This window comes from Sitophilus oryzae, unplaced genomic scaffold (genome assembly GCF_002938485.1).
Source record: "Sitophilus oryzae breed Bouriz unplaced genomic scaffold, Soryzae_2.0 scaffold_119_pilon_pilon, whole genome shotgun sequence".
Lineage (NCBI taxonomy): Eukaryota > Metazoa > Arthropoda > Insecta > Coleoptera > Curculionidae > Sitophilus > Sitophilus oryzae.
In genome coordinates this window covers 778,201-793,296 of record NW_022145837.1, presented here as the reverse complement: position 1 = coordinate 793,296, position 15,096 = coordinate 778,201, and the positions used below count along the sequence as shown (strand labels likewise).

The window sequence follows — 15,096 nt, the reverse complement described above, 5'->3', positions numbered from 1 at the left end:
ACCCAACGTTTATAAAGCAAACTACCCTTTATTTTGAACAAGGAATCACCCCCTGAAGTTTTTCGCATTTGTTTTGAAACACCCTGTATATAGGTACACTAGTTTTTAATCCGTTTACTTGATAGCTAAAACTTTACGTATAGATTATAGATAGAGTTTTAGACACGTAAAGCAATCATATTTCTATTCTTCATTACATGTTTTCAAGTTTTTTTGAAAAAATGACCTACCTATAGTTCTTCTCAAGTGGAATTCTTTCTATCATGACACAACACAAACAGTCAAATAAGCTACAAAAGATTTCAAAATTCGTATTGTTTAAATAAATATATGTGTACAAATAAAACCAGGGTCTATCATAATTCAAATTAATTAAATCAGAAAATGAAAAAATGTAGTTATTTTTGGAAACTTTTATTTACGATGTTCTTCTACATGCTAAAATATATTCTCTGAAATGTAGGCCGTATATTTTTGGACATACCGTGCGATTTTATTTATATTCAATAACACCATATACAGCTTGCTATATACAGGTTGATTTAAAAATTTGAAGTGTATTTTTTTCAGATTCTATTATTTCAAATGAAACACCTTGTATTTCATTTTCAAATATCAGAAAATTACTAATACCTATATATCGATTTTGGTTACCAAAAGAGTTTAAAAACAGAAAATTGGAAACAAACTACGTTCATTTTGATATTAATAAAAACATAATATGATTTATCTTTTCCTGCTTTTACAAATAGGCGTTCGTCATTAAAATTTTGAAATTGTTATATTTTTTTCAACATAAAATGCCTAGAATATATCTATTTATTATTTTTACTTCTTTTGAATTGATTAAATTATTGATTGTCCCTCGTATATTAGGGATAAGTTGCCTCTCATCTATATAAAGTACATTTATGATCTACCGTATTAGAATGGTACAGTAAAATCCATTGAATTTTATAAACAGGGATAAACCAAGTAAATTGACTTCTTTAAGTATATTTAATATTATCTTAACTCAAAGAATTACAAAAAGAAGTAACTTTGGTTGCATACCTTCCACCTCATATGCAACCAGCCCCTAATCAAAAAACAAAATCATCAAATTGACAGTTAACAGCTGTTTTAAAATATGCCCCACTTTGACAAAGGTCAGTTCGAATTTCCGTGTATTTTGGCTATTTATTTCGAAAAAATAAACAATAACCATTGTTCCAAAGTACGCGAAACTGTTTCCCTGAATTTTCCCCGTGACGTAGTGATAGTTTTCAGTGCGAAAGTACTATAAAAACAGCAAAATTGGCGTCTGGAACAGGTGAGTGACTACCTAACCTGTCTTTTTCTTGTTCGAAAGAGTATTTTTTTGTTTTTTGTTATAATTACTTTGATATTTTCTATGAAATTGTGTTTATTTTTTCTATGAATATACTCGAAAAATATTGGAAGTAGGTTTGGTTTAATATGTTCTTATCACAACATGGTTTTAAGTGCCTTTCCTGATAACATTCTTTGATTATTATTATTCCTGTAATCTCAACATTCTTTTCCCGTAATTTTTATTGGCATGTGCTGAATAATAAACAATTTTTGATACACCCGTGTCAATTTATTTGGACTGATAACATTATTTTTTATTGTTACCAATAATTATGTGTCCCATTTAAATTTTATAAGCTGTCATAAACATTTCAAAAAGTGATATCATGGAAAGAATAATTTAAATGTATTTTTATACGTCGTATAGACAGACTTATTTATAGTATAATGAATATAATTAGAGTTACATATATTTAAATATAGAGAGTACCTAAATAAAAGTGTCATTGAAGTATTTATTTTATTTTTTTTTTTGGTGGTTTTGTGGAGGTTTGCCAATAAGAGCTTGCTAAAATGAATGTCTAGTGAATGATAAATTATTACACACTGTGTATTTCCTCTATTTGCAGATAGTAAAATGTGTTTTATGAATTTTAAACAATTATGAGTGAGATAAAAACGTTTATAATAGTCCCACTCTTTAGCAAATACTTCCAGTTAAACCATTACTAAATACTAAGCAGTAAAAATGTATTTATCAACTCTTACCTATGCACAAGCCCAGTCATGTCTAAACAAAAACATTTCTGTGTTTCATTGTTGTTTAGTTTTGAATTTAGCACGTCTATGACATATTTCTGTCTCGTTTTTTTAATGTAATTAATACGTTTTTGTCAAAATTCGAGTGCTTTTCGGTTATCTCTGTTTAGATAATGATTTTTAAAAAACTATTGCCTCTCTTGATGTGGTTATCATTATCAAAAACCTTGATTTATTAGTACACGAAGCAGAAAAATTGTATTTTCTTTTGGTGTAATTATTTGAAATATTAGGAAAAGTGTTTTTATTTTTTTCTGTGATGTGAATATATGGAAAATGTCGCATAAAAGTACTGCTAAAGTTGAAGGACAGGGAGTTGTTTATAGGCAAGTACCGACAAGATGGATGGATCTGTCTTTTCGAACAAGAAGTAGAAATAGTGAGGTAAAAAGATGTGTTTTTTTTAATATATACTTTTGTGTATTGTATATTTTTGCTAGAAATATTTTGCTAGCTGGTTTTGAAATTTTTTTTAAGTATCTATCTGCTAATTTTATTTAAAAAATATATATTTTAACGTGCATAATGAAGAAAAATTATTTCAGCATAAAGTTTATCGATAAAATTAGATGTTATTATCACGCTTTATTTAAAATCTTGACCTAAATTGTTGACAGCATGTTTTTTTTGGAAATTTATAAATTTGCAAATTTTGGCGAATGCGCCAGGATAATACATAGGTGTATATTTTCCAGAGAAATAAACAAACATAGATGCGATTTAATAAATTATTGATATAGATTTGTAAGTCAATTAGCAACAGTATTATATTAAATTGAAATGGAAAACCAACAAGAGGTATTTTATTTAAAAAAATCTAAAATTTAAAAGTAAATTAATAATAAAAGTTTATTATTTTGATATTATGTATTGAGTTTTAAATATTATTTGTAGATTATTATTGTGATTAGGGATGGGTAAATTTCATTTTTCACCTTATGTTGAAATTTCTTATGAAATTTTCACTGAAAGATTGAAATTTTGGAAATTTCAGTGAAAATTTCAAAATTTCAAATTTTCAATGAAAATCTCATAAATTTCCTGAAATATTGACAATTAAATATTTCACCTTGGAAATTTCACTGAAATTTCATGAAAATTATGAAATTTTGAAAAAAAAATCATAAAAATGAGGTGGTGAATAATTGGTGTATGGTGAAACACGTCATTATTTTTAGCTGTTCTCGAGGTGGTCCCTTTTAGTTGTAATTTAATGGATCTCGGCGTATTTATAAAAAATTTTACATGTTTTTCTAAACGAGTTGCATTTATGTAATGAATTTCATTACAAAATATGCACTTTACTTTTTTGGTATTATTTTGATCATTAGAGAAATATTTCCAAATACTATTTTTGGGCTTAACCATTATTTCTGTAAAAATTGCAATCAACACAGAACACAGCTCACAGATAGAGAAACAGGTCACAGAATAAACTTTATGAAATGTGAAACACAAAAAATGCACAAAAATAACAAATCTAATAATACATCAACATTTTCAACGAAAATCATAACCTCTATCTATCTACTGCGGTTTTTCATTTGTCAAGATCAAGCGCCGGTCCTCTACAGACGCGCAACCAAATCGAGCAAATCAACAATCGATACCTACTACGTCGATACGGTCAACATACGAACACGATAAAGGAATTCGCGATGTTTATGAAAATTTCACTTGAAATTTCACCTGTAAGTTGAAATTTCACGATACATTTCTGAAAATCTCACCTCTGTGCTGAAAAATTCGAATTGAAATTTTAACTTGAAATTTCAATGAAATTTCACTTTTTTAAAATAGTGAAAATTTCACATTGGAAAAGTTGGCGACATGAAAATTTCATTTGAAATTTTCAAGTGGCACAACCCTAATTGTGATATGATATAATCACCAGACATTCCAGACAGTTTTTAGTAATCTTATCACTAAAATTATTGTCACTTGGTTGGTGTACGTCAAAGATGTTATCTCAATATACACTGATTAAAATAAGCTACGCGAAAATTCATAGAGAAATAAGTAAAAATAGAGAATTGCCTTTACAAGAGGAAAAATTTTTTAGTGTAGGACATTTACAAAAAAATATATGGTAATTATTGGGAAAACTGGAAATCGTCCGATCTTCACCAAAATTGGTATACACACTATTTTGAGGTCGTAGATTACTAATCTGAAGTTTTTTCTTTTCGGTCTCTTACCGTTTTTCAGAAAAACGGAAAATTATTTCAACATTGAATTTTTCGTTATTTCGGCCCTATAAAGTAATAATTTCACTATATTTTCATTATATTATAGTTTATCTAAAAGCCACACTTGATTGGGGACAGAAAAATGTCCAAAATTTTACTGAAAAACACTTTTCTTAACAAAATAGCAAAGAAAATTGAGACCAGATAGAAGTTTGGCATTTGATATATTCTTCTTTCTCTCTCCTATGTAATGAGAGAGACAAATATATTCTAGACCTAATCTAGAAATTTGAAAATTTACAACGTTGCCATATTTTTTCGGGTGATTAGGGATTTTAAATAAATTTCCTATTATGAGATCGACAATAATTAAATATACCTATCTATACCCACAAAGTTACGCGGAAGAGTTTTGATTCCATTGGTTTCAACTTCTATGCGGAGGGGGTATCTTTTTTTTGTTATTTTATTTGTTTTCTGTTTTTATTATTAAATTTATAACCACGAAGTTGCACGAAAGAGTTTTAATTGCATTGGTTACAACTTCCATGCGGAGGGTGTTAATCTTTTGTTGTTATATTATATCAAAAAAAGATTAACCCCCTGCGCAAAGAAGTTTGATTGCATTGGTTTTAACTTCTTTGCGGAGGGGGTTAATCTAATTTTTGGCCAATGCAATCAAAACTCTTTCGTGCAACTTCGTGGTTATAAATAGTCAGATCTCGTTGGTAAAATAGCAATTATGGGAAGGAGCCGTTCTTCTGGCGACCGCCTTTCGTAATCCCAGAATGAGCGAAAAAAACACGCTAAATTTAGGTTTAGCATTGGCAATGTTATTTTAAATGCCAGAAACACATAACCCAACATTTTCAAATTGTTTACAAATTTATTTTAGCAAATTTATTATGCATAGAATTGGTTAAAAAAGTAACAGAAAATAGCAATAACATCATTGTTTATTGAATACCTAACAAAATATGTGCTAGAAAACCTTAAAAATATGAGAAATTAAGAAAAATTCGATGTTGAAATAATTTTCCGTTTTTTTCTGAAAAACGGTAAGAGACCGCCAAGAAAAAAGTTCAGATTCGTAATCTACGACTTCAAAATAGGCTGTATACCCAATTTTGGGACGATTTCCAGTTTTCCCAATAATTACCAAATATATTCTTCTATTTACAAAAAAATATATTCTTTAAAACCGTTAACACTTATCCAAATTTTCATACCCTTTTAGAGAAAATTAAAAAAAAAACATGAAAATACAGTCGAATTTTTTCCTAAAGTCCTAAAATCAAAAAGCGTTTATATCGCAGTATAATTTAGGTTTCATTCTTTGATATATGGTTATTAATATGATTAAAATTTTGATTAAATCATATTTTTTGTTGTTGTTAAAGTATCACTTTTTCCGATAACTATTATCACTCTTTTCCTAGCATTGAACTAAATAAATTTTGTACTTCCTCAACATTTTAGAACGGCAAAAAATATGACGTTAATTAAAATTCTATCAATAACAAACAAATCAACCATATTTTCATTTTTTTTTTAATTTTCTCTAAAACGGTATGGAAATTTGGAAAAGTATATTCGGGATTATCCATTTTAGAACAAGCAAAAATTTTAATGAAGAAAGCATTTTTCTGAAAATGTCAATAAAAAAAATTTCCTTTTGTAAAGTCTTGCAATCCATGGACATACTGTATAGTCAGTTTATCTTTTATACATTTCTTCTATGCTACAAAGCAATGCTATTCAGATTATTAGGACACCTCAATGTTTACTTTTTTCACTGAGGAAAGAAAAAAATATACTATTTCCTTACAGTAGGTTAAGGTTAACCATTATTGTTTATAATGTTCTATATTTGTTTTATTTTCCAAATAAGAATTATTATCATAAAACGTACTAATTTAGAAAATGCCAGAAGAGTGAATTGTGTAAGAGTAAATATTTTAGTACTATATTTGTAACAATTTCGATCATTCCAATAAGTATGTTGTATGTATTTATTGAACTGTGTGTTGATACACTTTAATCGATAAATTCTTATCAAAAAAAGAAGCTTCTTGAGTGGAAACCTACAACAACATTTATTCATTTCGTGTTTTAGTGCACACAGAACGTTCATTCTCGATTAAAATTGTTTGGTTTTATTTTTTTAATTCGTTATGATCCCCAAAAAGTTAATTGTGTTGAAATCTCTTCAAAAACAGTGTGTTTTCGGTCGGACTAGTGTGATTTGACCACTGTGTAGCGTATATAAACTTACGAGAATCCCAAAAAAGTTAGTTGTGATGAAATATCTACATAAACAGTGTTTTTTAGGTCGGACTAGTGTTATTTGACCACTGTGTAGCGTATATAAACTTACGGGAATCCCAAAAAAGTTAATTGTCGTGAAACATCTACAAAAACACTGTTTTTATGTCGAGCTAGTGTTATTTGACCACTCTGTACATTTATCTACTTACGAGAATTAGTGTTATCAGCTTAAGAATACAATTATTCACTCATTGTGTTAAAATTTAACTTATTTAGTGCATTTCCGCTGATTTTACGGTGTAAATTCGAATCGCGCGGTCTTTTTCGCTGTCAAATGTCAAAACTGAGCAGTTCTAGCAGTTCGTCGAGTGCGGAACGTAGACGGAACGGGCCGAAATGTTCCGAACGCGCCTCGTTGATGATCGGGAGGCCGGCCAGCTACGGATCGCTGTTGCCATATTTCGAGTTTGTCCGGGCCAGTACTAGTAGACATGCCAGCAATCAGGTGGGTGTTGTAGATTGTAAATTGAATGGAGGAGTAGAATGTTCCTTTTGAGGGTTTTCCAAGCTGACAATTTTGCCAGTACTGTTTTCGTCAGTGACAATTCTAATCATTCTTGCATTGGCATATCTACCAATGACAATGTGCAATGGTGTTGGGTCTAGAATGATTTCCATTGCTGCTGTAGGGCAGGTTTTCATAGCTACTGTGATGCAGATGCATGCCATTCTCTACCTTTTGCACAGGCTTTGTCTTGCTGTACGTTGCTTTAGTTTTGTGTACCAAGCAACTGGCCCATAAGTAATCATGGAGCTTACTATCATGGTATACTAAGGGCTGGCAAAGGTTAGTCTTGGGTCGAGATTTCCGTATGTAAGAAGAGTACAATGCGTTTATAATGTACTGAACAAAGAGAGGACAGTAAACACGTTGCCAAACGTATGAAATAAATCGAGAAACTGTGCACATCGCTAAGAGACGTGGAAGGGGATATAACAGATTTGTCGCAGTTGACCGGTCGACCCAATCAATACCTCTGTCAGTACTTAAAGTTCTAGGGAAAGGTGTACGTCATGCGTTCAGCTTCACGATTTAATTACGTCTCGTGATACTTGATTTGTTTATTTATTAACGAGTCGTTGTAATTTTCCCTATAGCTTGATTTTTTTTAAGTGCAAGCTAGAAACACTTGCATTTTTGGTAAAAATAAGTGGAATTGAGTGGGTGTTCGATAGTGATCGCGCTATTAGAACTCTGAATTCAAAAATTGATGTCTCGAAATCTATTAGAAATAATAGATTGTAGTTTTTTCAAGAACTTTGTTAATATTTCTGCTGTATTTTCCTTGTAGACAGTATGTGAAAATCTTTGCCGATTGCTGAAAATTGCTATGCTCTAAAAGTAAATGGATGGATTGTTTACAATTTTTGAATGGAAAAAACAACCTTATCGAATTTTTCTTATGTAAACATATTGTAAAATATCCGATCTTGAAAATAAAAAAAAGTTTCAATATCTAAAATGGTTCTTGAGTTATGGCCTGTAGGCCTGTTATGTGTTAAAAACTTGAGTTTATAAATTATCGCGATTACTGACGTTTTCTCGTTATAAAAGAAATGACACCCTAACGATATCCTTATAATTCCATTTCAGATGCTTAGAAACATGTCTAATGATTTTATCTAGATAAAATCATTAGACATGTTTCATAACTAGTCATCTCTTGAAATTTTTTTTTATAAAAATAAGCGGTTTGCGATCGTGATTTTACTTTACTTGATAGGGAAAGGCGTATCGGCAACGTCGCAACAGCACACCGCCGCGCGTCGCGTCGGTCGGTCGCATTTTTCTCACTCCGACTTAATAAGATCCCTATAAGATTTACTTCCACACATGTAAATGCCGACCCAAAAGTAACAGTTGCCAGCACGGTATATACAGCGCTAAATGTTATCTATTTCCCGCCAGTCTTTTGCATGTCATGAGAGCCTTTGTGGCTTTGCTGGAAGCTGGAACTGTTCTTAATATGTCTATTCCAGAGGAGTTTAATGTCCAAGGTTATTCTCATATATTTGACTTTTTGTGATGGCACATTTGTAGTAAGTAAATACAAATACTAGTTTTTATTAAATATAAACAACAAAGACAAGCGACTTTTCCTCATGATTTTTTTTGTGCTTGATTATTTTTCGATAGTGTCCCGTTCATGAACAAATTGGGGTAGTTTTCAATGTTACTCTTTTTTCAGCAAATTCACCCTAGAAAACTTGTTCTAAATAAGAGTACAGTACGTCTATCCGTTCTATAGCTACCGGGTATCCGTGAGAGGGGAAACGATATTCTCTCAATGTTTTTCGTAAAAAAATAGACGACGCGTCTCATCAATAAAAATTCGACAAATTTGCAAGTAGCCAATAAAATGAGTGGGCGGAGCGATTTGCGGTGACGTACTCGTCAAGTCGACGAATAAAATATATTGTTGTTTATTTAAATGTTTTTTGTCCGCATTCCTTTCATAGACACAGATCCAGCAGATGTACTGTACATATGCCTTTGCCTTATGAACTTTTTTGTAACTTGACTATTATTGGAGCCAAAAGAAGACGATACAAATAAAAAAAAATCATAATATTCGTTCACTTGATGAATTCCATGTTTCGTTTTGGGGAAATAAATACATATCATAGGGATGTTTGTATGTAATTTTAATATGAACACCTTTAAGTTGGTAAATTTGTAGAACTAAACAAAAATTATTAAACTACCCCAATTTGTTCATGAACTGGACGCTATATCCAAAAATAATCAAGCTACAAAAAAAATCATGAGGAAAAGTTGCTTGTCCATTTATTATGAACAACTTTCATAAGGGTCAATTTGCTGTAAAACAAACTTTTTGAAAACCACCCCAAAGGGCTCATGAAACGGCCGCTAAGTCCGGAAATAATAAACTTATAAAAAAAATTCATTAGGCGAACTTATAGAGAATGTTCTTATGTACAATTTGCGTCTAATTATTTTGTTGTAGTAGTTTAAAAAAACCACCCCTATTGCTCAAAAACCGCAAGGGGAAAATTTCCGATTTTGTTTATTTTACACTCAGAACACAGTCGCAATTGTCAAATGACAATTTTATTGGATAAATGAACTATACATTCTTATTTAATCTGGTTTATTGTGCCTATATTTTGTAAATCAGTACAGCTAGAAGGATATACAGTATTTGAGTACATAGATACATAGTATCCTTGTATGGAATTTTCTACTGTATATTTGCCTGTATACACCAATCCGATCTTATCAAAACTGTATAATTAAGTAACGCAATAAAACTTAGACAAGCCAAACGCTTACCACGTCACAGCTTGCCTATTTATTCGCTTCAATTATACTTAATTGTTCCACAGCATAATAATCATTTTCAGCTGTTTGTGTTTAAACACATCGGCTTTTGTTTGACAATAGTACACAACGCACGGTACAGCCCGATTTACATCCTTCGGATTTTTTTCTGCGATTTTGCTCCCTAATCCAAAATCATACACGATAAAAGTTTATTGTGTGTTAGGATTATTTACCACACAATCTAAAACAAATAGGAATATTATAGATTTAGGATCTTCATATAGATTCTGCAAGGACTAAGTTGATTTATTTTTTTATTATCTGAGATTGGATTTAGATTGTTTTTTAATTTGTTGTAACTTGGTGCTTTGTTCAGTGATGAGACTACTGCCAGAGTATAGTGTTGGGTTTATATATGGCTTCGAGAGTATTTGGGAAAAACAAGACAAGAATCTTTAATGTTCAACATGGACAGGTAATGAGTTGTTATTTGTTTATACAGAACAGGTGTTTTTTTTTGGAAATTGCGATTGTTAACTACTTACTGTTAGATATTATCAGCTCACATCCTTACAGTGTTGCTGATTTATCAAGGGCTTCCATAAGAATAATTATATTATAATAATATAATGTTATGAATAAAATAACAATTAAGAAATGTATTTATTTAAGACGTGTAATATATTTTTGTTGTGTTAAAATTATTTTTAATGTAACATTTTTTTTTTCAAGGATACTTTGTAATAAGAAAATCTTTGTATTGCGAATCTGTAATGCTATATTTATACTAGCAATCGATGGCGTTTTTTATTACTTTTTGCCGCTAATTAGTTATTTAAAAACAATAGCATTTAAAAATAGTTTAAAACATTTATTTGCAAAGTTATGTATGTCCAGCAAACAAATATAATAGTGACAGCTATAGTTTGTTGTTTTGATGTCGCATTTTATTTGCCAGTTGTGGTTTACTCATATACAGGGTCGCTGATATGTATGGAAACGATCGATTATTGGGTATAGTGTACGAGGTCCTGCAAAAAGTTAAATACAAAAGTTGTAGGATTTTTTAAGTACCTAATATCTTGTAATAAATTTAAGTATACAGAGATTCATTTTTTAAATGAAACCCTCTATATATTATTGGGTATTTCAATTCTTCCTTCAATTTTAAGCAAAAATTGTAATACACATATTGTACGTCAATCCAACGGTTTCCGAGATACCGAATTTTGGTTTTGAAATGTTAAACGAAAATTTTGTAATTTCCAAACTTGATATAATCTCATTTTAATCTAGGCATTTTATACCTCTACAGGGTGTCCCAGAAATAAATGCGAGTATTTTAACTGGTAGTATATTTTGGCCTCAAAAACACGCCTATGAGGTGTTTTTTTTGCGAAAAAAAAATTTGAAAATTTGGAATTTTTAGAATTTTTTTTTAGTTTTAAGTTAAAAAACATAATTTCTTGATAATATATGCCAACATAGGTAGTAGATTAAATTTACATGTAAGAAAAACCAGAAAATATCCAGTGGTTCTCAAAATTTAAGCAAAAAAGCATTTTTTGTTTAAATTTTCAAAGTAAAATAACTCCAAAAAGTAAAGGTAAAGAGAAAAAATGTTTCTTTTGCTCAGATCTACCACCCCTTAACCTTACTTACTTTGTGCGGTACCTTGTATATTTTACCCAATAATCGACCGGTTCCATACATATCAGCGACCCTTTAAGTAATCCTATAATGCTAGTGTACAGGATGGTCCGAATGCAGATAAAAATAAGTAAAAAAGTTCGAAAAAATGCTTAGTTTCAGTAGTGATATTGATAGCGAATATTTCCATTCGAATTTTGCAGGAAATTTCAGAAATTTCCGAAATATTCGGTCCCAAAATCGCGAATATTCGCAAAAATCCGAATTTTGCAAGAAATTTCTTTTCAAAATTCAAGACATTGAGCAAAAATTTAACGAAAGTGTATCAAGTATGCCGATTCTTAAGTCAGAAGAAAAAGAATGCTTCTCCGCCTTGCAAAATAAAAAAAACCTGTGGCTTTGAACCAATGCATTTTGCCGCGAATCTCTTGGACCCCTGTTTCCTGGGAGAGCACCTTAACAATGAAGAACACAGCCGCTATGGAATTTATCAACAATATCACCAACAATCATCCTCAGTTTGTCAATAATAAGCCATTTTTACAGATGTAACAAATGATTGCGCCAAATCGGGTTTATGGGCTCTCGACTACGTTTGGATGTCAGTTAAAAATGTAGACTGTCTAAGTTGGTGGCAAGCAATGTGTAAAAATACTCAGTTGAAATATTTAGCTGTTGCTCTGCTGTCTTTACCAACGTCATCTGCAGCCACAGAGAGAAGTTTCAGTACTTACAGTTTTATCCATACTAAAAAAAAATCGCTTAACTGCCCGAAGAGCCGGTAAAATAATGTTCGTAGCTCATAACAATAAATTATTACTACAAAAACAAAAAGTGGATATGGAGCATGATATTCAACAACATGAAATTCCTCCAGAACCACTAGAACTCGTGGAGGTAGAGGTCCATCCTTCAGAATCAGAACCAGATGATACATCAAATATATCTGATTTGGAAATAGAAACTGACGAAGACAATACTACTACTACTATAATACCCTATGAAGATGGGACCAGTTCGGCGCCTGATATTCCGGAATAGAATAATTCAGTTATTTGTGTTTTACGTTTTTTAAATTTATATTTCGTGCTTTTTTGTTTTTTTTTTAAATTCATATTCATAGTTCGTGGTTTATGCACAAAATACAAATGTTACCGATGTTATGGGTTATGTTTATGACTTTTACGGGTTATGTATTGTTTATTAAAAATATAACAACTTATATTATGTTTATTGTTTTTTTTTTTCACTTACATGTTGGTATCAAATGTCTATCTAATTTATTCCTTTGTAATATAAAATTGTAAAATTTCCTAATATTTCATAAATTTCCGAAAGTTTCCGAAATTTCCTGCAACAATCAAAAATTTCTGAAATATTAACATCACTAAGTTTCAGAGATGCAGGGTGTAGAAGTTTCATTTTTATTTCGATTTTTTCCAAGCATACAAAAATTTATTGAATTTTGTTTGTCTTTCGGAGACTAATTGAGACGTATATATACCTTGGATACAGATGGAGACCAAAACTCCCCAAAACGCTCCCCAGCACCCACCCCCTCCACACTACCCCCTACCGAGCAACTTCAAAGACCCAGCTTTACCATCGGACCGCAAGGTGGTACCACACCTCCCTCCACAACGCCCAGACCCGCCCGACACAGCATAGCCTCCGATCAGCCGGTCACCAACGCGTCGCACAAGTCCAAACCCTTCTGGTTGGGCCTTAAGATACCGGAGAGGCCATCTAGCGGCGAGAACACGCCACATTCGGCTTCTGTCTCCGCGTCGTCCAGTTGGAAGGGGTCGCTGTCGCATTTGGCGCTGCCGTCGTTCGTGCTGACGTCACCAGATGGGGAGAGTGGTGGGAGGAAGTTTAGCTTCGGGTTGGCGTTGAGGAGGCACTCGCATAATGTAATCTTTGGTGTGGAGTGGGCTTAAGGAATGGCTATAGAATTAATTTGTGTGATTTTAGAATTGTTTTATACTAACTTGCGAACTGACTGCAAAAAACGACTACATAAGTACTGCATATAACCTTAATAAAAATGCGAACTTTCAAAAAAAATTGAGATTCGACAAGATCTGGATGGTTCTATTACAGATTTTATTTGCACTAATATTTAGCGCTAAATGCCATGTTTAATGTCAACAACAAATTATGCATAATCACATTTAACATAAGCATTCTAATTTATTTGAATTACTTTACTCTCACATTTGGTTGATTTTTTATTTTGGCTGTTTTTTTTCCTGTTGTGTTTTATCTACTAAGAAACAATATGTCCAAAAATGACCAGGTTTTTCGAAAATGTACTAGCTGTTTATATGTTTATTTATATATTTTTTATTTGTTTGTAGACGCTGCACAAGAGTGAGTCCATGGTATCAGTATGCTTCCAGTCGCTGATCTCATTCGTCAACAATGACAACCTACCCGGACTTCAATCGTTTTTGGAGAACAAGCAATTTCAAATCGACGATAAAGATGAAGTAAGTGCTTAGAAAATTTGATTTGGTCTGTTTAACCTAAAATATTTGACTTTTTCTATATAACTTGTTTTTTTTGCAGAATGGAACCACTGCTCTCATGGTGGCTGCCTCCAAAGGCCGCAGTGCTTTTGTCAGAGAACTATTGGCTCATGGAGCCGATCCGAATGTTGAAGACAACGACGGCTGGACAGCCTTACTTTGTGCAGCCAAGGAAGGACACTATGACATAGTGCTGCAACTGCTTGAACACCATGCTGATATCGATCACAGAGATATGGTAAGCATTTTAATATATGTATTAAATATAAGTGAACACCTGTTTTTTCAATTCTATGGTACTTAATAATCTTTCTCATATCAGGGTGGTTGGACTGCCCTCATGTGGGCCACCTACAAGGGTCGAACCAACGTGGCCCTTCATTTGTTGGACAGAGGAGCTGAGGTGAACGCCCATGGCAATTTCCACATTTCTTCTTTGCTATGGGCTGCCGGAAGAGGTTGTACCGAGATAGTCCGAGCCCTGATAGACCACGGAGCTAAAGTAAACGTCGGAGATAAATATGGCACCACTGCATTGGTGTGGGCTAGTAGGAAAGGGTATACGGAGATAGTGGAGATGTTGCTGAGAGCTGGTAAGAGTTTATAATGATATTTGTTATGTTTTTGTATACCTAGTTGTAGTCTGTAGTTTGTTCTTGTTTTATTTTGATTTTTTAAGTTTTTTATGTGTTTTTCTAGGTGCTAATGTAGATACTGCAGGCATGTACTCCTGGACAGCGTTGCTTGTAGCTACTTATGGCAACCACGTCGATGTTGTCAACGTTCTTCTCGAGCACAAGCCCAATGTCAATGCGTTAGACAAAGACGGCTGCAGTCCACTTACAATAGCCTGCAAGGAAGGGTTCTACGATATTGCAACGTCGCTTCTGGCTGCAGGAGCTTACATCAATATACAGGTAAGGTTATGGTTATACTCTACTGTCATGGATGATGATTAATAACACTCTGTCGTCGGTCT

The 15,096-nt window shown here is 32.3% G+C and overlaps 1 protein-coding gene across 9 annotated transcripts in view; it reads left to right on the top strand.

The window, feature by feature from the left end:
• Positions 1-1,116: 1,116 nt before the first annotated feature.
• LOC115891826 (kinase D-interacting substrate of 220 kDa B) overlaps positions 1,117-15,096 on the top strand; it is a 34,976-nt gene continuing 20,996 nt past the window's right edge. For 5 of the 9 annotated variants that reach the window (XR_004051919.1, XM_030912391.1, XM_030912390.1 and 2 more), the window contains exons 1-5: positions 6,423-7,095; positions 13,947-14,078; positions 14,158-14,355; positions 14,440-14,710; positions 14,817-15,034. Coding sequence is in view for 8 of the 9 variants with exons in the window: in XM_030912391.1 (XP_030768251.1) it covers positions 6,925-7,095; positions 13,947-14,078; positions 14,158-14,355; positions 14,440-14,710; positions 14,817-15,034 (990 nt within the window). In the remaining variant the exon portion in view is untranslated. Of the gene's footprint in view, positions 1,313-2,288; positions 2,518-6,422; positions 7,096-10,045; positions 10,412-13,146; positions 13,500-13,946; positions 14,079-14,157; positions 14,356-14,439; positions 14,711-14,816; positions 15,035-15,096 lie in introns of those variants that run through there. The other 4 variants (XM_030912396.1, XM_030912392.1, XM_030912393.1 and 1 more) reach the window with 4 other exon arrangements.